General features: G+C 42.4%; 1 protein-coding gene across 1 annotated transcript in view; it reads right to left on the bottom strand.

The window, feature by feature from the left end:
- The window catches only part of PATJ (PATJ crumbs cell polarity complex component), a 148,593-nt gene that overhangs the window by 14,021 nt on the left and 108,842 nt on the right, over positions 1 to 25,730 (bottom strand). Inside the window, exons 30-36 of the mRNA XM_074152513.1 lie at positions 25,428 to 25,520; positions 19,803 to 19,874; positions 19,170 to 19,287; positions 18,454 to 18,587; positions 5,004 to 5,087; positions 2,858 to 3,051; positions 946 to 1,093 (exon numbers count right to left, since the gene is read on the bottom strand). Coding sequence (XP_074008614.1) covers positions 946 to 1,093; positions 2,858 to 3,051; positions 5,004 to 5,087; positions 18,454 to 18,587; positions 19,170 to 19,287; positions 19,803 to 19,874; positions 25,428 to 25,520 — 843 coding nt within the window. The remainder of the gene's footprint in view (positions 1 to 945; positions 1,094 to 2,857; positions 3,052 to 5,003; positions 5,088 to 18,453; positions 18,588 to 19,169; positions 19,288 to 19,802; positions 19,875 to 25,427; positions 25,521 to 25,730) is intronic.

Below are 25,730 nucleotides of genomic sequence, written 5' to 3'. Positions count from 1 at the left end.
GGAATGAATCTTCCTACAGGCAAAGTGTAGATGGCCAACTAGTCGGTAAAAAAAAACCAAAAAGACCCCAACTCTTCAAAAGATGTTTGCTACAAACAACACTCAGAGGAAAAATGCTGCTGAAAAGGGCAAATTTAACACATATGCACTCAACTTAGTAATATACCCTCATATCACCAATTTCCAACTCTTAAATAGGTACAATTTTGGCCAGGTACCAACCCTGAATGGAAAAAGCAAGGGAATAATTAGCCTTTCCTTTTGAGAATGAAAGAAATCATATGCAGAAACACTGGGGTGATGGCAGGGAAAAATCCCTTGTCTCCAGATGTAGTTTGGAAGAGAAATGGGTCCGCAGCATCGCTCCCACCAATCCTTTCACCCTTGGAAGAGGCTGTCGGGCCCAGGAGCGGCACGGAGGAGCTAACATCAGGCACTGGCAGCCAGGCCACCCCCTGCCCTCTCCCCTGACTCAAGCAGCTACAAGCTTTTTAATGGATAAAAGCAAATTCTCCCAGACTGCACAACTTCAGAGTATAAAGTCACTCCAGGAAGATGGAAAGCTGTGCAGAAATGGATTTAAGCTGCCATTTTATAGCTGCAGGTTAGTACAGCAAAGCCAACGGCATTTTATTTCAGTTCTGATTTGTATGCCTCTCAGGTTTCCAAGTATTTTTTTAACGTATGAAATACACAGTTGCATTTTCAAGTAAATCCCTAAATACTACATGTGCTTTTTTGTTTTCCCACTTCATATCATCCCACTTCTAAATATACACGGAGAAGTGATTTTAAATGAATCTCCCAAAGTTATTTCAGATTAAATTCCTGCCTCGGTAATCAGTTCGAGCTGTCCCGTGTATGTGTAAATAGCACTTCAGGATAATCACCTTGCATAGTGTCAGTAACTGCAATTCAGTATCTTAAAATGCATTATGTACTCACCTTAAGTATGGTGGCGACAGTCTCTTGCGAGGCATTTCTCATATCCTCTCCATTTACAGACAAAATCTGATCTCCTTGAATTAATCTTCCATCTAGGTCTGCAGCTCCTCCTTTAACAATGTCAGAGATAAACACTCCACTTCCATTTCTAACAATGCAAGAAGCATATGGCTAATTACACAATCCAATATTCTTTGGGAGACCAATTTAGATTACACGCATTTAAGAGACTTTAAAAGAAACCTGTGAGCATAGGAAGAACTAGTTTTACACCCCATTCAACCATTTGAGTGTAAAAAATCTACGAGTTTTAAAACCAAGGCATGTTTTGCTATATTTAATGCCATCTTTCCCCTTGAACCATTAGTTCTGACTGTATGAGCCATAAAGATTCATGAAAAATACCACTTGTGTGAATAAAAAGCCAAGGATCGGTCTAAGACGGAGTTAAACTCTCTCCTGATGTGCCTGATATGAATTATGCAGGCTCAGATATTTTTTTCCTGCATTCCCCCTAAAGGTGCAGCTCGGTTTCTGTTCTAGAAGCCCGGAGGCCCCCAACACAAGAGCAGGGAGAACTCTGCAGAAAAGACTTCTATAGTCTGCACATGAGTTATGCGGCAGAAAACCCAGCCTTGTGGCTGTCCACCCGCAGCGAGGCTTGCGAGAGCAGCCGGACACGCAGGCGAGGGGAATATATTTATTTATCAGCTCCAGCCTCCTCCCAGGGGGGCCGCAGGACCCCTCTGTGCTGGCCCCAGCTCCAGGGCTCGCTATGGTGAGAACTGGTGCTGGCCACAACGCCAAGACTGGGCGGTTGGTGTCCTTCATGCTGCAAGACACAACACTTCACAACCTGGGTTTGTGAATGAAATGATACCTGGGTATCATTTAATGGACTTCAGAATCCAAGGTGGGAATCCCTGCAAGCGAAGCATTTAGCAACAGTACAGAAAAGTTTTGCACAGAAGCAAACGCGGGAGGGCTGGAGACTGAGATTACCATCTGTAGGGTAATTTACATAAGCTAAATTAATTACCCAACCCGCAATCTGCTCACAACACCTGGGTTAAACATCGCCACTCTTGTAAAAAAACCGCTGCGGAAACTTTGCTGACCATACGCAGTCAGGATAATGACATGATGATTTGTAATTGAGAAAATACATTTTTTTTGGCAATCCAGAAGAGCAACCATATGACTCTTACGCACCAACACTGAACGAGTGCTCGCCAGTGTCATGCCGTAAATCTCTTCTAGCAATGAAAGATTAAATCTATCAGCGCTCTGGTTCGAATGATCTAATAGCAATGGTTTGGAAATACATCAGTAAAAAGTCACATTTTATTAAGCAGCTGTTACCTACCACCGTATCTCACAATCTGAGCTGCACTCACAGAACTGCTGTCTACAGGGTCGGAGAGTCACTTTGGTATTGTTCAGGATCTGGGTCTATCTCAACCTCTTCCACTGACATTGATCCCTTTGAACCTGAGCAGGAGCTAGATCTAATTCACAAATTCACATTTTCAAAGGCATATCCTGGTATTTGGAATAGGAAGGCTTCTCTCTCCCCATTTTGAAACCCGAAAAGCCACGGGTAGGGCTTCCGAGCCCTGAGGCACACCTACGCTGGAGCCAGCGCAACAGTGGCCTCCTGGCACTGCATGTGGCCACTTGGGCGCACTCCGTGCTGGGAGCCCTCCTGGCCAGCACCAGCCCTGGCCACACGGGTTCTGTGTCGGCGTTCTGACAGAGGAGCCAGGACCACAGCCCCACGGCACCCCTAAAGATATTTAGGCACAAAATTCTGCTCCTGATGGAGTTTTTCCTTTATTTCATGTTCCATTTAATGGCAAAAAGAAAAATTTTTCTCATTTGAAGTGCAGTGCGGTCAGAGAGACGCTCTTACCGTTTTCCAGCTATGCTGAGCCCTAGTCCCCGGCCCGTTTTCTTTTGTATATCTACATAGAAAATCTCCAAGTTTTCTTCATCTTTGTAATGTGCTTCATCTCTATAAACAACCAGCTGCACCTTCTGGGGCGTCTGTCTCAGCGCAGTGATAGCTTCTTCATGGCTGGCATTCCGCAGATCGATCCCGTTCACCTGAAATAATCAGTGTTTTCTTTCCAAATGACATGTATAAATGATCTTTTCATCACGCCCTACCCTTGTGTGACAGGGCAAATTTGTCAAATTGACACCCCCTGGCGCTGTAATTTAGTGCTCCCATTTCCAGAGGGCCGAGCTCCTGGATCTCCTACCGCGAGCCAGTTCAGCGCTTTGCGTAAATCACAATAATCAAAACATTTTGGCTTCTAAGTTTTGTGGGTGTTCTTCCCTTCTTTTTAAATGCTGGAACCTCAAACAATGATTTTTTTCTTACAACTAAACAAAGCGGGACGTGCTCCTTTGAGCTTCCTGTATCTCTCACTGCTCAGATTCCTTCTCCCCGGGCTTCCCGACACCGCCGAGCAGTCCCAGAGGGATCAGAAGCATCGGCACATGGCAACGGCGAAGGCCAGGCAGGACATATTAACTGGTTATTTTGCTTTGTTCCAATAGATGGCACACAAGACCGCTCCTGGAGCACTCGATTACATTTCTCTTACGATAACCTGAAAATGTTTTAGCATTTTAGTAATATCAGACCGAACAAGAAGTTCTGATTGAAGGCTGAAGTACTAAAAAAAAAATATATATTGCACCTTGAAACTTAATCTCTTAATTTTGCCAAGCCTGATCCGCAGATGCCCTTTAAGATGTTTGCCAATATTCTGTTGACAAAAACATCTTTTATTTGTCAATACTAAAAAATATCAACGCTTAAATATTTTTAAGGAAGTAGTATGAACCATAACTGAATAACAATATAATGTTAATCCACTTACATAACGTAATAAGTTTTAAGGCAATGAAAATATTTCTCAGTATTTCTAGATATGCAAAGTTATAATCATACTTAATTTTACATTAAGTTAGTTAAGCCTAATCTATAGTAATTATACTCTTTTGTACTAATTCTGCACACATTTATTTATATACTGAGTCGGTATTCTTTTCTCAACACAGGCATCTACGTGTGCTTTATCATACTAATCTGAAACTAATTCAGAGTCATCTTTTTGATTCATTAGTAGGGCTTTTAAAAGCTGAAATAATAGCAATATTACGGCGTACAAACATTAGCACTTTCCTGTTTGGCCAGAGAAGAATTAATTAACCTTCCCCATTTTTATCCCCTAATTATTGTGCTCTGTTAATACCCAGTTATTTATAAAACGAAAACAACATTTCAGCCTCAACGCTAAAAAAAAAAAAATAAAAAATATTTTCAATGCAAGAGCTGTAAAGACAACTCCCCCAGTGCCCCTCGCTATTTTTCTAACCCTACACACCAAAGCCTTAATGGCCATGCTGGGAATTTGTCCTGGTCTGACAGCGAGAGGCTGCAGCAGCTGCGCTGAACCCCTGCCTGACGCAAGTTTCATTTGCAGACCAACACTTCTCTCTTAACCCTTTCCCTCCTCCGCTTCCACGCTTCTCTGCGAGGGGGAAAAAAACCCACTATATTTATTCACGCAAATAATTCTCTGCGTTGAACCGTGGCCCGAAGGAGCCGGCAGCTCCCCCAGCAGGGTGGGCAGCGTGGGTTTTTCGGCAGGGATGCTTGGAGGGATGCTGTGGCCACCTTCATCTCCCAGCCCCGGGTCCGCAGGCAGCCCAGGGATGCTGGAGCGGCGGCGGTGAGTGCAGGCCTCCGAATGAAAGATTAAACAGATGAATAATACTGAGCTATTGGACATGACAGCTGAACTATGTAATTCCAGAACTGCCTTGCTCAATTAAATTTAATATATTCTCAATTTGTACCTTCAGTTTATATGAATATGTAAGGAAATACGAATTTGTCAGGACGTTCTTAGTGACAGGAAAGAAGCTTCAAGTAGAGACCCTACTCAATGATCTCTCTTTCCCCTACAAGAAACCCACGCTGCATTGAATACAAATATACCTGACAAAGATATAAGCACATACACACAGAGAGACTCGTTTACCTCCAGGATCTGATCGCCGGCCCAAAGCCTGCCATCCCGGGCTGCTGCCCCTTCTTCATAAACTTCATGGATCACTATGGCATCCTGCGGGAAGAAGGGGGTGGCGTGAATCCTCCTCCCCTCCCAAACACCCCCGGCCCACCCCACGCGGCAAAGAGGTGCAGCGCTCCATCTCGGGGTAAGCATGGCTGTAACACAGATTTATCTCTTATTTTAAAATATTTTGGGATAAGAAAATTACTCCCGTAATCAAAACACAGACAGATACCAGTAAAAAGGTAAAAAGGATTTTGTTCATCACTTCAGGGTAGTCTTGTCTAGAGCTTCTCAGGCTTCCATCATTTTTAGACATTGGCATCAGCAGTACTGAACTCAGTGTGAACCGCTGTATTAATATCGTCTACTTTTTATGATATTATTTAAAACCAGATTCTTTGGAGCTATGAATATTTTTAGGGACTTGGCATAGATCTCAGCTTTAAGCAAGAGCTGAATGCTTTGTGGTAAATAGCGCTGGTTAAATCTGTAAGAAATGAAATCCAGAAGAAACGAACAATGGCAAATGTTAGTTTATTACTGAGGTTGGAAAATGTAGGCAGTGGCAGATGTAGCTTCAGGGAAGGTTTCAGTGATTTAATCTTATTGCCAGCAATAGATGTCCCCAAAGAAAACGCATTACAAAGAACATACTGTTCTCTTGCTGGTGCTTTCCCTTTGCATTGTTCTGGTCTGGTTCTTTTTTTTATTTTCTTCTTACTGAAACAAATAGGTGAACATCCTGCTGCAGCGCAGGATGGGTCGCTTTACTGGGCAGAACGTGCTCCTCTCTCCAGCGTCACCGGCAAACACCCAGAAACGGCTTCACTACAAACTTTAAAATGGCTTTGGTGATTTTCAGTTGGAGATGTAGGGATGAGAGAACCTGTTCTCAGACACATACACCCTCCAAAAAAACGCTACGGTTGTGAAGTTCCTTCCCCAGCTTGATGTACATGTCGAAGGGGAGACTTTCTGCAGCAAAAGGCTGGGGGGTCCGCAGCCCGCCAGCCCCGCTGTGCGCCGTTTCCTGCAGCAGGGGCAGGAAATTGCTGCCGGGGTAGAACAAAGTACCTCCGTGTTCTCAAAACACCGTCAGATACTACATCTCTCATCAGCGAGTTAACTCCCCCCCATCGCATTGCCTTTCCCAGAACACATGGTGCACGTTGAACAGAAAGAAAACTCAAACGCCCTTAAGCTACCGCTCTGATCAAGACAACATCGAGAGCATCATTCTCTTTCATTCCCACTACGCCCTATTTAATGACGGGGACTTGTATCTCCAGCCGCTCGGCTGCCGCTGGAGCACAGCGCCACTGTCACAGGCTCCCTCTTTGATACATCTACACCAGTCACCGAAAAAAGCCTGGAGGATTTTAATCGCAAATGGGTTACAGCTGATACAAGAGTCCCGGATGGGGGGGAAAAAGAGATTTCAATCTACATAAATGAAGGCAAAATACTATGAGCTGTGTACCAAGGTAATTAAGAAAACCAAAAGAATGGTTTGATTAAAAAAAATATTTTTATATATATATATATATGTGCCACTGGCAACTGCAGGGTTTTCTTGAAATAACTGAAACAGCTCTTTGCAGTGGAACAGAGTAACACGTGCACGTCCACCTCAGCAGCGCTGCCAAAACCCTCTGCTACGTGTCTCAGATCTTCCCTCAGTTGTGGGGTTGTTGTGGTTTTTTGTTTGGTGGTGGGTTTTTGTTTTGGTTTGGGGATTTTTTTTTGGGGGGGGGGGGAGGTTGGAGGGTTACCTTTGTTTTAAAAACGATCACATAACTCTAAGTCAACACGAGAGCCTTTGGCCTGGGTGAAAGCCAGGAGGGTGACAGTGATGTATATTTTTTCACCTGAGGCTGATCACGGGTAACTTTGAGAAAAAGCTGAGTCCGTGGTTTAGAACTTCCACAGCACACTTCACTTTCACTTTTTAAAACACTTTACAAAGGAAGGCATTTAGAAGCGGCCAACGAGATCACACAAAATATCGACCGGCTTGTTAAGACAGCATCATTCGACCAGGACGAACAGGATGGCAGTGGATGAACGTGGGGTTCAGTAGAAAAAATGTCAACGTGACCACGTAACAGCAAACTGGGCACGTACACAAGATGGTCAAATCAAACACTTTCAGCCTGTATTAAACCTGATATCTCCTAACCTCTGAGCAAGGAGCTTTCAATAACATTTAACTTTGTTTTCCAGCTGCAGTTGCTTTAAAAACGGTCCCCGAGCTGGAGTTCCCAGCTCTTCCCAGTGCGTTACTAAATGTCAAACCGCACATACCTAAGGCTCAGACTCAGGAACCACCGAGTGTTATCAGTTTGAACAATCTGCACCATCTATTTGAAAAGGCAACAATTCAGTATTACACTGCGGTTCCTGCGTGTGTTAGAAGCCAGACCTAGAACTAAAAATACATATGGCATGAAAAGGTACATTCCTGTTTGGTCTCTGCCCACCCCGAAGAAGGAAACATCTCACTGATCTGCCAAAGCGCTGCTTTTCTTAACTAGGTTTTCTTTTTTTAAAGTAGCGTAGTTGAATCGGGCTTATCAAATCGATTAAAAGCAGAATGAAGCAACGTGTCCACCATGTACTGTAAAGATTTTTAAATAGTCCATAAGCATAAATATGAGACTCCTCCTGAGCTTGTAAACTATGATAAACACACTTCTTTCCTCTGATACTTCTGGGATCAGCTCAAAGTGCATTTAACCCAGAAGTAATCTTTTTCCACTGGATCTAGTGGGATCTGGATAAGACTCTCGTTAGTTTTGATCATCCATGACAAATCACTAAAACCAAACTATTGATGTTATTGAACATTTTCAATAATATTGATATTTTAAAGAAGTTTACGCAGTAATGAGATGTAATGCCATACCCCAGCCATCTAAACTGAGCCCTAATCTATAATGACTATTAACATGCTACAGGTTTAAGTTGTGACACCCCGCTCAGCGTCTCAGAGAAAAACTAGGCTCTATCACGATTAAAACAATACACAGCATTTATTTAAAGAAGAGGTTTTGGTTCCTGGACGCCTGCAGCTCCTGCTCTCTAGCTTCAAATTCCATTGTGTGGCTGAGATTTCTAGAAGTCAAGGCCTAAATAGCTCAAAAATCAATCAGTCGAGAGGGAGGAAGGGAAAATGGCGCCAACGTTCCACTAGAGGTTGTGAATTCATGGCGGCTCTGGACTGGTTTTCACTCCCATCCCTCCCCATCTCCTGTCACCACCAGTTTCATAGGGATTATGGCAACTCCATGATACAGCTTGGCGGAGTCGCAAAAATTGCTTGTGCAGAAGGGGGAAATGGAAACACTCTCGTATTAAGAACAGGGTTGTTTAAAGAAAGATACCCAGCTGCTGAAAGCACATACTTCATAAGGTTTACAAATATGTTAAAAAAACCTGGAGCTTTAATCTTTGTTTATTTTGACAAAGAATGCTCCGTTAGTCTGGGACCGATAGATAATTTGGGAATTAATGCAAAGTTGAACATTTCTTGTATGGGACAGAAGGATGCAGAATACAAGCCAGGGCATATAAACAGCATTTTAACAGGCTAAACAAAGTCCAGGCTCGCAGGTGTGATCCTTGACTATTCAACCACAAAACCCCTGAAGGACAAAGTAGAAGGAGAGCTGTCTGCTGCTGCTGAGGCTGCCGAACATTATTGGCTGAATAACGCTTATATTGAATACTGAAGGGGCTGCAGTTCAATGAAATGAAGCTGATAGCTCTCACGCTATCGATACTGCACGGCTAAAAAAATCACCTGCGAGCCGGAATAGTTCCCAAACGTGGCAAGAACATACATGGTTGGTATACGATATGCACCAAACCTGTTAACAAGTAGTAAAGTTTACCAAATTACCTGCCACATGGTATATTAGGTGGTATTTTGAAAGGTTCAGACTCGAGCTGTGGGACAGCTACACCCCATTCTCACTTTTCCAGCAGAACATCCATGCGATTGCACTGTCTCTTGAGCAAAGGGAAGGCGCACAGTTGACAACTCTCACACCGACTGACAAAAGAGGTTTTGGCTCTGGAAGAAAAGGCAGATGAGCAGAAGAGCTCATGGAGTCTCTTGGTCAACACCTTGAAGAACAACGCCAACAACCTTCCAGAATGCAACACCCAATCAATGCTTATAAATACTTAAAGGGAGGGCGTCAAGAGGATGGGGCCGGTCTTTTTTCAGTGGTGCCCAGTGACAGGACAAGAGGAAACGGGCACAAACTTTTATATAAAAGTTCCATCTAAACATGAGGAGGAACTTCTTCACTTTGAGGGTGGCAGAGCCCTTCCAGGCTGCTCAGAGAGCTGGTGGAGTCTCTGTCTCTGGAGACATTCAAACCCACCTGGACGTGTTCCTGTGCAACCTGCTCTGGGTGACCCTGCTTTGGCAGGGGGTTGGACTAGATGATCTCCAGAGGTCCCTTCCAACCCCATAGCATTCTGTGATTCTGTGTGATTCCGTGATCTGAAACCCCCTTATGGAAAATCCAGCTTGTAAAATGTGCACAGCGTAGTCTACATCGCATTTCCTTCAATCTATGGGAAAGGAATAGCCCTGAACTCTTGGGGAATCAGATCTCAATTCTCCCTCCAGCTATGGATATTTTTTCTGCTTGATATTTAACAACTTCAGATACTCGGCAGGGGGAAGGATATCGACTCCCCCATCAGCAGAGAGCACAAACAGAAATCCTCATGTTAAGAATTAAATTCAGTAAGAGTGACAGCTTAATCTTTGCATCTTAAATGTCAAAAAACTGGTATGGGAGAGACCCCAGGCAATGACCACATAGCACCATCTTGATTGAGCCGCTGGGAGAAAGGTGGTAAAATCAGCTTTCTATTCAGGAAAATCACTGACCAAGCGAACCTTAAAAGCCTGCAGGACCATAAACAGTGGTGAGAAAGTCTCACAAGCTGTCTGGCTTTAGGCTTGGACTGCTCACACTTTTTCTGCAAGTTTATAGCATCTGAGCCAGTCTCTTTAGTGTTTTTTTCCTTCTCTGCAGCTGTTCTTCAGAAGGACAAGCAGCAGCTTTCAACGCAGGTGCCCTTTACCACTGAAAATCAACCCCCAGACTACGGAGTTATTTGCAAATGTCGGGAGTAGAAGGTGAGGGAGTAAACGGACACGAGACATGAAGGAGGCTCAAACATGAATATTTTTATGAAGTTGTATCATGTGATAAAAGGTGGAACAGGTTGCAAGAGGGGGGATTTCAAAAGAATTGGAGCAGAGACGTGCCCACATACCTGATATCAGCTGGTTTTGACAAGGAAAAAGATCTGAATTTTGGTAGAGAGGCTCCTTGCACAGTACTGAATAGTCCTTATCTACTGCAGACCATTCACAACAAGCTATTTCTTTAACTGAGCTAACATTAACTTTGTTTAGAGTTTACCTTTGCTGCGTTATTTCAGCCTCCAAGACCCAGCCCTTATTTTGATGGGGTCAAAGGTGCTTCACAGAAATAAGGTGAACCACGGTGTATTGAGGACTGCAATAATCATCACAACAGAATGACAGCGCATAAGATACCCAGTTAGAAATGAGTTGCTTGAAAATCCCAGACCATATTTTCCAAGATGTGCATTTTAAGGCGGTAATCATGAGACAAAAAATCCCCCAAACAGTCCTGAGAGTCCAGCTACAAGGGTGTCTCTACCACCAGAGCATCACCGGCCATTTGTAGATATACAGATACGTGCCTGGATCTCAGTTTGGTCTGTACTTAGGTGAACGGATCTTACCACTAACCATAATTATGTATTTGGTGTAAGAAATGAAGCTTTCTGCATGGATTGGAGTGCTTTCCTGAGGAAGCACAAAAAAAGTAAGCTACATATAGAACAACATTCAGGAAAAGATGTTTTTTGATTTAGTTGACAAGTTGTGTTTTCCTAAGCATTTCCAACAAACTTCCTACATAGCTACAAATGTTATACTGAATTAGCATTTATTAAAGAGAATAAAGCTACAAAGGGCTTTGCTGACTGCGAGATTACAGATTTATCTCTTTCCCAGGGCAAGTACAATATCATTAGTTATTTCCTTTTCAACTTTTATAATACTTTGTCCAGAGTAGTAAAATTGTCATTTCATTTTTACAGGCTGGTTCACAGATAAAGTAGAAATCAACTGGTCGCTCAGCGTGTTCTGCTGCAGAACTAGCCCCATATAAGAATCTCTCAGTAGTTAAAATAAATCCAGCTGCTGGTTAGTTGTAGGCAGAGGAAATTACAACAGTTACGTTATGATCTATGATCTTCCATTTGCAGATCTAAATGGAATCTAAAAGATAACGGTTCAGCAACAAAAGCTGAAGGTCAACTCCAAGCAAATCACTTGACTTCTTAAAGGGGTTTATCTAATGCGTCGTGCTGCGTGTACCTCCTTCTAACACTCCAATATTTTGCAATTGCTAGCATTCACAAACCATTAACAGGCACCCGAAATCCTAAGCCAAACACTACTGTAATAAAACAGGCTATATAATGTAAAAATGTATTACCGTGTTAATGTAAAAATGCTTTACATCGCATGATACCGAAAAACTTCTCTACTCAAGGTCAAAACAAAAGGTCTGTTTCCCATTTAAGAACAAGCCCATGCAAGAGATGGTGTTCACTTGCCAACTTTCATAAAAAGATTAATCCACAACATCAATATGAATATAATTTTTCATACTAAAATACAGATTTATTTTAAGGAAGTGGATAATATTTGTATTACATTTTATAGGCCCCTATAGTTACATCTGGTCCTTATTTATTTAAATTTTATTCAGCTTGCATAATATTTTTGCTTACAGTTATATTCTCTAAGATCAGAAAAGCTAAAACCTGAAAATTCAATGGCACTATTCATTAACATTCCTTGGGTCTGCAGTCATAGACATTTGCAAGCTCTCCTTTGATTCTGAAATAATAAAACTAAGGTAATAAGATGTTTAGTGTAAAAATATATGACTTAAGTCAGAATGATAGAAAGAGCTATGTTTCTATGAATCACATGCCAAAGCAAACCAAAGTTTTTCAAAAAGTATACATGCTCATTTTAGAGGGAATAATAAAACACAGAACTACATATTAAAATGTTAACTCTCTCACTCTCATTATTTTATTAAATAAAAAAAAAAATAAAAAAATTTACAGTGTACAGTGCATAACACTGGTTATGAAGAATGCACGAGATCCTGAATGCATAGGACAGAGGAAGCCAAAAGCCAATGGTTTCAACCAGCAGCAAGCAAGATACCCCTGAAGTCCATTCTGACATGTCCTACTGCTTTTGTGTATCATGAGCTTAAATTTTACGGTTGATTTACACTCCTGGAAGACACCAGCTTCTTCAAGCAAGGCCCTGCTACGCAAGCCAGCCCTACACTCAGCTAAACCCTTGCCAAAGATCCATCAAATACATGATTTGCAAAACTTACTGCTCTCATTCCCATTTGTGATAACTCATGTACAAGGCAGTTTGGTTTTTTTCATGCTGTTGTAAGCTAACGTCCGTCTGGAATTATGATGAATCCACCAACTTCATTTTAACATTATTCAACCAAGAGACAAAGCAATTCCTCACAATTCCAAGCTAACTGCATTTACCACTCTGTCATTAAATTGCCTTCTGTTTTATAAATGTGGGTGATGGTTAAGAAGTGATTGCATTTTTTTCTCTCCCAACCGCAAACTTTTCCTCTCCAATACCCAAGCCAGGATTAAAAATTTCGCCTTCTATTACCATTTTTCGTTCTATTGTTCCATTCATCGTGCGAAAGACTTAACAGCAACAGTATCTATAGCCAATACATTGCTGAAACACTCCTGAGGCCAATTTCTTGCTTTTCATTTGTAGTTACAAGGTAAGCATATTCCACTAAACCAGTTTCAGTCTTAGCTGCGCTTGATGACTGGCTACTAAGTCGCTCAGACCTCGGCTGTCTGTAACTGATGAAGCTATTTTTGCCTGAATCTAAATATAACTGAGGCGGGAGGGAGGGAAGAAAGCTCAACCAAGGGAGAACCTGTTTGTTTAGGAACGCAGAAGTCACACCAGTCCTCGTGTTTAGGTAGGTCCCCACTGCTGACTGCAGCACGGCACGGAACAGAGATATCAGCCTTGGCTTCGCTATTAGTAACAGCCTGCTCTTGGCAGCGAGGAGATCCTGGCAGGGTAATTAGCCCTCACAGCTCCAGGGGCAAACATCGGGTCTTGAACAGCTGCAATTTAAAGTCACAGTTTTCTTGATTATTCCCTTGCCCTTCCTTAACAGATGGGGTTTGTGCAAGGTCTGACTCACCTGGACTGACAGAATGAATCTAAATATTCCTCTGTCAAGCTGCATCCCCACCATCACGAAGCTCCCCTGCTCCGCCGCCAGCCAGAGAGCCTTCTGGGCTCACCGAGGGGATTAGAAAAGCTTGTTCCTCTCCCACTGCGGCGTTACCAGCTCTCACACCAACCAGTGTTAGCCAAGCCCGGGCATATTCTGTTACTTTTTGGAGCACTGCTAACGTGTTCCATTTCCCTGGCTTCGTGGATCACTTTATTTCACAGATGGAATACCTTAAAGTTTGTTAATTGCCTTAAAAATGCTTTTTATTAAAGCCAGCCGAACGCAAAAGTAAAAGAAGTTTTTATTTACCAAATTCAAAGTAGACAACCCAATACAAAAATTCTGCATTAGAGGCTTGCTTTCATTTTCAATAAAAAAAGACACAGGATAAAGTATGGTTCTTTTCTTCCTCAGGTTCAGGCAACAACCGCTCCGAGCTACTCCCCCACCAAAGAGCCCCTGGGTTACTGCTCCCGCCATCTTTTTTTCTTTCATATCGCAGGTGCCTCTTCAGCACTTAATTGTGATTTCAAGCCCCAGCTGAGCCTCTGTGCTCTCCTCCCCTCCCAGGGTTTTCTAACCCTGCCTGGGGGGAATGTCCCTGTACCAGCCCTGGAACGGCTGAATCCCCTCCGGCACGTCTGAGTGTCTTAATCACCCAGGCAGCAAATACAGAGTCAATAACTAGGAGTAATCAACTCGACCATTGCTAAATTATTCAGCTGGAAGCAAAACAGGGCTCCCATCAATGAAAAAAACGTTTGCATCTTAGAGAGATGCTTTTTCCCATGTACTGCCAAGAATAAAATCCCTGTAAATTGACAATCCTGTTTTATAGAAAATGGCTCGTTGCAAGTCACTAAGTGGACAAGACATCGCCACGTTCACCCACCCTGGTGTGATAATGGGGTTCGGATGGTTTAACCCCACATGCCAATCTGGAGGAGTACCAGGACATCTTTTCTTAAATAATTCCTCAATGCCCTGTTCTCAGACAATTTAAGAAGAAAACCTCAGAGAAACTTTCAGGCAAGACGGTTTCATAGAAAAAAAGCTCATGACTCAAAACTAAATTATTTGCCTTGAAACAACTTCTGCAGAATGTGTGAATCAAAAGCAGAATAGCTGAGGAATGTTTCCTAAGTTTATGGAGGACTGGACTATGGAGGACCGGTGCTGCAGGGCCAGTTATCCCGCGGGATCCCGGCCGGCCGTGCCAGCACTGTCTCCCTGCCGTGAACGCCCGGGTCTGAAAGCTGAACTCCATGTCCCACCAAAAGTCACAGCTCCTCCAGGCTCCAGCGTCCTGCCCAGTGCTGGCAGCTCCCAGTTCAGGAATCCAGCGGTCCAGGCGCCCCGGGAGCACCGGCAGCTGCCGAGTGACAATGACATCCCTGTCAGGTTTATGGCTGCTATTAGCAGTGGTGGAGGTGACAAGCATTTATATCTCATTCAGCAACCGGGGGCACGAGAGGGCAGGACGGTGTCCTGGGGAGCGGAGTTAGAGCCTCAAACCTCATTTTGGGATGTTTCTGAAAATACTTTTTAAAAAAAAAAATAAAAAAAAAATCCCGCTCTGAGGTTACTTTTACAAGTTTGATTGGACTACAACCAAAAAAAAAATAATCTTCTCACAAATTGAAAGTCCTGTACTTCAGCCAGCTCCACTCTGCAGTTTAATTGCTTTAAAGCAGAGGCCATGTGTTGTGTTCTCTCTCAGGGGCACAGGGGAAGGTGAAATGAAAGACAGCGAAGAAAAAAAATAAAAGTATAAATCAGCCCTTAGAATAAAATGAAATAGGACTGGCTTAAGGGCTACCGCACTTTAAAGATCAACAACATGAAGACAGCTCTCAAGGACAATCCTTCCTTCCTTTCTACAGGCACGTCTTCCCAGCTGATGCTCTCCTGCTCCCTGAAGCACACAGCCATAGGCCTCGCTTATAATACATCCAACCTGAATGGTTTTGCGAGTGTAATGCAAAATCTTCTCAACACAAAACATTTCACAGGGGTTAAGACATCACTTTCCAACCTCCTGAACAAATTAACCTCCCTGCTCGCAGCTATGTGTTTTTCAAGTCCCTACTTGGTGATTTCTGATGAGATTCCTCAGGTTATGACTGACAAGTTGCACTCTATATTTCATTTTGAAGCAGTGCGCCCCTTTAGTGGGTTCCCAGATTTATGATTCCAAAAGCTGGGACTGTACATCATGTGTTTAAGATAGATCCCAAATACTCCAAAGCAAGCTTTCCCATCACACGTGAGCTGCTGTTGAGCATCAGTGCTGATCACCAGCATTGACTCAGTTAAGTATTTTTTAGATCAAGTGCATTTTAATTCCACATAGATGAGGCCCTTAGATTTGACAAGTCCTACCGAGGAGCAGCCTCCCTGTATCCCCCAGGATAAATTAATTCTGAGATCCTCGGAACTGGGGTTCATATCCTTCATGGGTTTGTAGGCACTCGCACACCTGCACAGGTGAGAAATAAAGATACCCCAGTAGAAAAAGGAGGAAGAAATGGGTGTTCATGTCTTGTTTTCTCTTTACAAAAAGGTAAAAGAAGTCTCTGCAGACACTGGTCCCACAGATTCACCCCTCCTCTGCCATGCCTTTTCTGTCCCCAGTGGAGCACATTTCCATGGTCCCATCAGGGCACCTCACCTCTATTGTCTGTGTGCGCCACCTGAACTACAAGAATAGGAAAGACAGCATCCCCGCTTCGTGCTCGCAGAGAGAGGCTACAAATGGTGCTGTTCCCGGTCTTTCTGACTTTGATCTGACAATTCCCATTTCAGAAATAGCTAAAAATCCAACCCCAAACTGCTGAAGCCAATTATAGCTGTGTTTTAATTCTGCACTGCAGAAAACAGTGGGTCTTGGATACACAGTTTCTGCCACGCAAGACCTTCAGAAGCGATGAACTTCTGTGGCATGTAAGCAGAACACATACAGAAGCAGTGAAGCTGTAAGTCAATTTATTTTGCCTTTTTTTTTTAAATACAAAAGATCACATCACTCAGCTCCATGAACCTGACTTTGGCTTTTTTTTAGATTTTATTTTCCTCTCTAGTCCACGAAACCCAGAAAGACAGAAACTTTCCTACAGTCCCAAGTAGGATTTCCTGTCACCCCTCCTCATTTTGTTATCTGAACTTCCTTTCAACTCTAAGTTTTTTTTTGCCTTCATGGCCCAAAAAGTAAGGCATCAAAACTATTTGGGGGAGATCAGTAGTACAAAGCAGATGGAGCGATGATGATGCCACCAGCTAAAGACACAACCCTGGCTGCCTGCTTTGAGGAGAAGTGCTGAGCAACTTCTGGAGAACAAGTTCTGGAGAGGGTCCCTGCAGATGGCAAACCATCAGATTAGACCGTGGTCTCACAAAAGCAACTTGTTTCCTATGAAACAACATCGCCCGCCTCCGGAGGAACAGATTCAGAAATATGGAAAGAAAGAGGGACTCATTTGGGTAAGTCCTGTAATGCGAGGATCTGAAATGTGGGTAGAGGGACCTCCCTCCCTTCATGAATTTCAGTTACTGCAATCAAGTACATAGATTTTTAAAATAAATTCCTAGGAGGACACTTTAATGAATAAACTAATGAAAGTATGATACTTAACCAAAACCATTTACTCAATTTAAAGAATAAAATCCTTTGCATTTTTCTCATCTGCTCTGTAAAGCAGATATTTATAATTTTCATTTATTTATATTAAAATCTCATGAAAGACGTGTACCAGATTGCGTCTGAGAGACTGCCATGTATTATTTCCAAATTCCAGTTAAATGAAAAAGCAGAGAGATGACTAACGCCGAACTTCTTATTTGAATTTGCTCGACAAAAAAGGGCCTGGGTATAGAACAGCACCCGCCTGGACAGAGTGAAAACCATAAAGGCTGATTTAAGCCTTCAGCATAACTCAGATCCATCTCCATGTGAAACACAGCAATTCATCCAAACCCTACATAATCAGAGACTTGGATAAATGGGACCAAAAGCTGAACCTTTTCCAATTTCAGCTTTAATATTGTAAAAGATACAGCCTACATTTTGCAAAATAAAACTTTCTTTTTCCTTTCTACTTCCTCGTGGTTTTTTTTCCTTCTTTTTCTTGGTCTGGAAAAGGATTACTACATTGCAACTGTCTGTAGCTGCTGACACTCACAGCACTTCATTGCTTAATGATGCACCACTATATTTTTGGGAACAGCCGCACGTAACAGAGCAGCTCTATTGCCTTAAGTGTCTCCGTGGCAGGGGATTCGGGAGAACCCAGTAAAGACACCTCTGCAGCAGACTTGTTTACTGAAAGAATTGAATTTGACATTTAAAAAAACCAATCTGACATTCTGTTATACTGCAACAGAGTAACTCTTAAACGGAAAGTGGAGTGGAAACAGCAATGGTGGAGGCAGAGCAGGGTTGAGCATAACTAACTCGCTGAGTTTATACTTGAAGTGATAGATTTTTAATTTAGCTGAAAATATTTGTTTAAAAAACAGCACAGTAAAGAGCAAGATGAAGCAAAAAGACGCAGAAAACAAGAAAAGATTACCTTTGGTTTACCTCTGTTCGGCAAGGGCTTTTGCTGTCAGGGAGATAAATCACCATTTGTTTAAACAGCTACTAAGCATTTATGCTCTCAAGCCGTGGCGTTAACCTTGCTGAAGCAGCTCTACCTCTGTGACATTCATTTCTAGTCCAACCATTTTGGTAACTTACCTGCTTGAAACTCTTCATGGTTAAAAAAACCACATATTTGTAAACTCTGACCAGAGCCGAAAGCACTACTGAAACACAATCCTTTCCATTTAAACAGGAACAGCAAACAGCTGATCTGATACAAGGCAAAGTTACCAATTTGTTGTCAGAGACTGTAGTTGCTGGTTTCTCCTCCCCGTACTGAGCAATTCATTAGAGCAATTACAGATTAATGGCATCATTAGTTTCTACCTTTTTCTTTGTCTCCTATTCTTTGCCAGAGACAGTAAATATTAGTTTACCAGAAACTCACCAGCGGAGTGTCTTTCCCCCCGACGATGCTGAGTCCTAGGCCTGAGCGGCCCTTAGATATCTCTATAGTCATCTCCTGCCCTGGAACTATAGGACACGTTGCTGGATCCACAGGCAGTGGAGGTGGAAAGACAACTAAGAACAGGAAAAGATGAAGAAATAAGTCACACTATTCAACGAGAAAATGAAAATCATCAAAGGAATCGTATTAAGCACTCGTATTTTGCTCTTCACCTTTACCAATCTAAATTGAACTAGAAGGCTACTCTGAGTCACTTCTAAAATCTCTAAATCACAATGACTCTAGAGTTCTGGAAGTAAATGTTCAGAGTAAATGTCTGGGAGGACATCTAATCCAGTTATGACCCATACAATTCAGATAATGGTGGCAAGGTCTATTCCATTCAGGACAGATAAGGCCATGTTCCAGCACCATGGAACGGACAGGATATGTCCTAGATTGCCTTTCCTTCTTTTTTAATTAAAAAAGAGGAACAACGCCTTTGTAAGCAAAAGTCAAGAAAAACAAGTGAAGACACCTTCAAGCTCTCAAAAATTGCAAAATGAGAGAAAAATATAAACACTGTACAAAATAACTCTTAATAGCTCATTCAAAGAAAAAATCTCAGCAAAAGTTGTATGGGAAAAAACCCCGCCATCCTGGGTAAGGGTAATAAATATACTCTATAAAGCATAGAAAAAATAATCGGTTCATACTACGGTTGGTGGCTTCTGCCTCTGGAGAAAGATAAGTAGGTGTTGGCACCAGGGGTATCTCCTGTGAGTTGGCTGGTACTTTGGTTGAAGATTTGGATTGTTTGACCTGGTTGAGGACCTAAAAGCAAAGCAGAAGCAGAAGAGATCAGTTACCAATCACAGAAAGGCATGTTTTGTGGACATAATCATTAGTTGTTGATTATTATACCTTACTAAATCCACTAAGTCGACTGAAGGGAAACAAGCAATAAGCATAGATGAACTGAAAACATTGTCTTCATAAATAAATGGAAAATCAGGATGACTGGATAACTGCGCTTCCGGAAATGCTCATGAAGGAAGTAGGGACAGGGCTTCACCTTTCTCAGTTGTGCCTGTCATACCAAATAATGTGGTTTTTGGTTGGTTGGTTGGTTGGTTTTTTTACTTTTAAACAACAAAGAACATCCTTGACACGAGCCTGTGTGACTATTTCCACATACATAAAGAGAAGCAAGTAATTGTTTTAAGTTTTCACCAAGAAAATTATTTTAATGTCTCTCCAGTTAACCCCTTCTCTCCATAAATCACTCAAACTTCTGCTAGATCAAGCCCCCAGAACCTGTCCTTATCAGTTAACGTAAACACACATACGTTTTCTGGGAGCCGCTCCTCCGCTTCCTGCTGATCTGCCACCACTGGTTTGTCAGCTTTAGATTTCACATCCTAAAAAGTCAAAAAAGAAAGTGATGTGTATTGAAAATGTCTCATTAGCATAAATAAAATTTCCTCCAAAACTCAAAATGATCATTCTAGGCAAACAGTGGTACTGCTTCATTTAATTACAGTTGTAGCACAACACAAAGCTGAAGCCCAGAACTTGAAAGAGGAAAAGCGAGTATGAATATAGGGAACTGTGTCCAGTTTTGGGCCCCTCACTACAAGAGGGACATTGAGGTGCTGGAGCGGGTCCAGAGAAGGGCAACGAAGTTGGTGAGGGGTCTGGAGCTCAAGTCTTGTGAGGAGCAGCTGAGGGAGCTGGGGGTGTTCAGCCTGGAGAAAAGGAGGCTGAGGGGAGACCTTCTCGCTCTCTACAGCTCCCTGAAAGGAGGGTGTAGCAAGGAGGAGGTCAGTCTCTTCTCCCAAGGAACAGGCAACGGGACAAGAGGAAACGGCCTAAAATTGCGCCAGGGCAGGTTTAGACTGGATATTAGGAAAATTTTTTGCACTGAAAGGGTTATTAAGCACTGGAATGGGCTGCCCAGGGAAGTGGTTGAGGCACCATCCCTGGAGATATTTATAATACAGGTAGACGTAGTGCTTAGAAATATGGTTTAATGGTGGTTTTTGTCAGTGTCAGGTTGATGGTTGGACTCGAACTGAAAGGTCCCTTCCAACCTAGACAATTCTGTGATTCTAATATCAGGAATTGTTAAAAACACACCCAACAGTTTTGAAGGCATACAATGTAAGGAAGGGATTTTTGGGGAGGAGATCATCGCACTTGTTCTATATTGTTCCTGAGCAATAAGAAGCTCTAGAGAAGAAGGATGTGTGTCCTCTGGGGCCACTGGGACAGCAATTTCCATGCTGGGTGGAATCACGCAGGTCTCTGTGCCAAGCCTCCAGCACGCGGGTACCAGTACAGACCCTGCGGTGCCTACACCAGGAGGGGGTTTTAATTATCTGTTCTCTCCTTCCCCCTCCCTTTTTCGGCAGCCCTCAGCAGCACTGAGCATGCTGCCAGCGCTTAAATAAAGTAACTGCTTAAAATGCATCATCCAGCCTCATTATAGATATCTCAAACAATGGCACTTCAATCACGGGCTCCACTTGTATCCCAATTTCTTTCCATATCCTTGCAATACACTATGAAATATTTTTTCTCTCCCACTTCTACAGCTGCTTCCAGACAGTCACAGCCTCCTCCCCTCGTTAGCTCTCAGCCAAACTTAGGCCACTTTGATCACAGTATTAGTTAGTTATCTTACCCCGCGTTAAAAAAACCCTGATAAACAGCCTAGTTTTCAGAAAAGCCGAGTACCAACTTCAAAAGGCAACAGAGAGATTCTGCCTCGCAAAAGAATTTCTAATTAAGATGACAATTCATACATTTAAAAATAAACACGTAAAACAAATTTTAGGTAACCAAGCTTGAAAATATTTGCCTTGTTTCCTGAAGTTTTATTATGTTAAATCATGCCAAGCCCCACAGGCTTTCCCCCTGCTCCCCTGCATTTTTTCTTCTGTATTTTTCTCCAAGTTTGCTGTAACTACACAACTGTAACTATTATCCAAACGGCTAACAAGAAAAAAGATTAAATGGTGATCTCATTGTATTTTCAGAGGTGCCGGGGAGAAATGAGAAGACTGCTTTGTCATTTTATGAGAGATTGCTTTAATGAGCAATGAAAAATTATTTCATACTTCCCTTTCATTCTGATACGTGCCTAAAATCTGCAACTTCATCTTGCACATCAAGGAGGCACCAAGCATCACCTTGAAATCTCTCGAATCTCCTCCCTTTAACTCAGACTATGCTAGAGGTACCCGAACTATATAAAAACATTTTGAGTCCCTCAAGCACCGAATTGTACACTCAGCATTTGTCATAAGCCTCTGACCCAAATGGTTTAACACAATTCCGTTCCCTCAAATGCATCCCAAAGCATTTTTGCGAATCCCCTTCTCTTTGCCAACGTTTCAAGGACGTGTTTTCTGTTTGTGGTACAGACAGATTATTGTTCTAAGTTGAAATCTTTTAACGAAAATGAAACCATTCTCACACACCAAACATCAGATTAATTATCCCACCTACAGGACACTGAATTAAGTACATGCTCTGCCAGGACACTAACGATGCAAACTGCCCCAGAGCACACACAGCGACTGCTCAAGCCATTTTCACCTTTGTAAAGTTAAAAGTTTTAAGCACATCTCAAAGCCCCATGTATCAATTCTTTTCCAATGACGCTTTATGGAAAGCAAAATAGCTGCAGGCCTCAGAAAACCATGACCTTCTATGAGGCCACCTCAAAGCTCAGCTAATGGGCATGCAGACTTTGCCTAACGCTTCCACTGGCTCCGGTTCAGAAATAAAGTTGTTTTCTTCCCCCCTCTTATCATCCAAGTCCACAATGACAGCCATTATATAACTTTATGCTTTTTAAAGTGATGAAGTGACAACAAAAAGTATCTTGGGAGAGACTGACAAGTTTATCAGCAACAAGTGACTAGAGAACGATGTGATTTTTTAATTTTTTTTTTTTTTTTTAATTTTATTACAGCTGTCACTTGGTGAAACATCCTGCCCGTGCTCTGAGCTGTACATACTTGCGGAAGATCTCTGCTGATAAGCACATACTTTTTATTTACTCAGTGAACTTGATCTTACTTGTTGACTTCTGCATTCCTGATTTCTCCTGACACATGACTGAGAAATTCAATAACAATGGTGGAGTAGCATTAGGCTCTAGTGGAAACCATCATGCTATGAAAAACAAGGCACTGTTTTCTTTTGCCTCGACAGTCACTAAAAGACTGCAAGAGAAATCTCCGTTCCTCAGAATAACGAGCTGCCTTGTGCTGAACTGCAGTGTCAAAGTCTTAATGTCAGTGTGACTACAAACTCATTTTCCCTCTGGTCAGAAGGGACCGATCACAAGCACTTACAAAAATAAGATACACTTACAAATATTTGCCATCTAGTTTTAAAATCCTGATTGAAAGAAGACTCTGAAATTATGAAACTGGCTTTCGCCACTATTTTTCATCCATTTATGCCTCTAAACCAAGGGCTGGCCCAAATGAAGGTGTTACGGAATGAGCAGTTGGATCTGCAGGCATTCAAATACTTTTTGAAATCCACCTCCTAGCCCTTAACTTCTCAGTATCTATTTATCTAATGGAAAAATCAGTGAGTCACCCCTAGGCAAATATCCACTGAATGAAGGCAGGGCTACGTAGCAGCCAACAGGGCGACACACTCACTGCCTCCCAGTCTCCCCAGTGACCTGGGACAGGTTGCCTGCTCTCTGTGCTGCAGTGGGGATAATAATACTGGCCTGCTGGGTAAAGGGGTTTGAATTCCAAAGATAAAAAGTAAATTGTAGCAGCCATTTGCTGTTACACGAACAATTTAAGTGGAAAGATGAGATAACTTGGTATGGACAGTGGGAAAGGAAAACCGTGTACTACACCGATTTCTCCTCATCTACAGGGTCTCAACAAATCCATGCCTTTGTCTTCTCTTACCATTGCCCTGTTCTGGACAGCTCTTACCATCAACACTTTATGTTTTTCTTTTTTTTTTTTTTACCTTTCAGTCTAAAATAATGCAATTTCTACCCTTTGGCTCCACAGTTCCCCTCTTTCTTGCTTCAAGTTTGAAAAGAAGCTGCCCATATGCTCCCAGTTCCCTGTGGTCCCAGTGACATCTTCCCTCCACACCTATCTTGGATCACTGCAAATGTTTTTCTTCCCCCCATTAAATTCACGTTTCCTCTAATAGCTTTCAAAAAGCTGCACAGCACAATATCCTACACCAAATTCATTTTTGTACAGTACTTTTAATATACATTTAACCACTTCAGTCTCCGAGCAATTTTTCACATTACCTTGCAATCCCTCAAAAGTTTCTTGCCAAGTTGGGCAAGAACAGCAATAAAACCAGGTGAGTTACACCTGTAAATACATACAAAACTCCGATTCATTTATATTGAGTGCATCAATATATTGCAGTGCATCTGCACAAGACTACCAATCATAGAATTATAGAATAGGTTGGGTTGGAAGGGACCTTAAAGACCATCCAGTCCCGCTTCCCTGCCCTGGGCAGGGACACCTCCCACCAGACCAGGTTGCTCCAAGCCCCCTCCAACCTGGCCTTGAACCCCTCCAGGGATGGGGCAGCCACAGCTTCTCTGGGCAACCTGGGTCAGTGCCTTACCACTCTCAAAGGAAAGAACTTCTTCCTAATAGCTAGTCTAAATCTCCCCTCTTTTAGTTTAAAACCATTCCCCCTCATCCTGTTGCTCCACTCCCTGATCAAGAGTCCCTCCCCAGCTTTCCTGGAGCCCATTTAGGGACTGGAAGGGGCTCTAAGGTCTCCCCAGAGCCTTCTCTTCTCCAGGCTGAACAACCCCGACTCTCTCAGCCTGTCCTCACAGCAGAGGGGCTCCAGCCTTCGCAGCATCTTCATGGCCTCCGCTGGACCCGTTCCAACAGGTCCATGTCCTTCCTGTGCCTTCCAACTTTTTTGTAAGCCATTAGGAACACAAACCATTCCATTTTAATGGGTGGTTAATTCCAATGCTCGAATCGCACATAACACTTCCTAACTCTTGGAGTTCATAGACTCGTTAATTAAATACTTACTAGCTATAGAACATTATGTATATTCAATTCCTATCTGCGAAACCCAGGACATTCTTTGCAAAAAACATGATGGAGCAGGAAGAAGGCATCTAGAACAAAAAATCCCGAAATGTCAGGTTTCCTTGGCTGAGGGGGGCACACACAGAGTGTGCACACACAGCAGGGCTCAGCCAACGCGCTCCTTGGAAAAGGAGGCGGCTGTTGGACAAAAAGACTGTCTCAGCAAATTTTATGTACGTCTAGGTTAGTCGCTCCTCAGCATATTTAGTAGTTTTCCATCTTAAATTTTTAACATAGAGTCCAAAAAAGGAGATTAGAGCTGCACCCTGAAGGACTTTCAAATATCTGATAATGCACAATCCTGACATATTAAACAACAAAAAAGCCCATCTGTATCAATGAGAAGTTCAGTATTTATTACAGCGCTCACTGACAGCACCACATTAAACCAGAAGTTATGGGCTTGATGTAGAAATTACTGAGAGTAACTCTATAGCTATGTTATTCAGGAGGCAAGACTAGATTATGATAATAGACATTTTGGCCTCAGAATATACGAAGCTATGAATATAAATAAGAATATGATTTACAGACCACACTTTTTTCTGAAGTTTGTCACACATGGATGGCAAGAGTGGAAACTCAATCCCCTCACTGCGAAAGAACTCAAGAGAGGGCCAAAATGCTACATAAAATCTCTTATCTCGATATTTTAACAAATTATACTGACTGCTTAGTTGATGAAAACAGTCTATGTATGTAAAGCTCAGAGCTTGATTCTGCTCTTACATCTACTGGATGTTATTTGACATAAGCAATACTCCAACAAGAAAACAAATCAAGGCAATGAGCCTGTATTTTCTAAGCTCTCATCATCATTAAATGACGCTTTAAGTCACTTACAGCTTTGTTGGATTCCTCATCGGTCAAGCTTTTCATGACAGCTTCCAAACTCGGGTCTTCTTCGCCGCTTGCAGGTTCAGTGCCACCATGATCCTGGTAGAAACGATTGATAACAGTTTTTAAACACAGCTATGATCCCGCATAATAGGTAAAGAAAAAAATTAGACAATTTTACCTTTTCTTTTGTTTTTCTAAACAAGTAGCAGCATGAAAAAGTAAAAAGATCCACAGTTAAAGCATCCTAACGCCAGGAGACAAACAAGCGATACAAGTTTTGACAGACAGACTTTGGTCTCCACTTGG

Source organism: Numenius arquata, chromosome 8, assembly GCF_964106895.1.
Source record: "Numenius arquata chromosome 8, bNumArq3.hap1.1, whole genome shotgun sequence".
NCBI lineage: Eukaryota > Metazoa > Chordata > Aves > Charadriiformes > Scolopacidae > Numenius > Numenius arquata.
The sequence above is the reverse complement of the archived record's forward strand: the minus strand, read 5'-3'. Positions and strand labels throughout refer to the sequence as shown.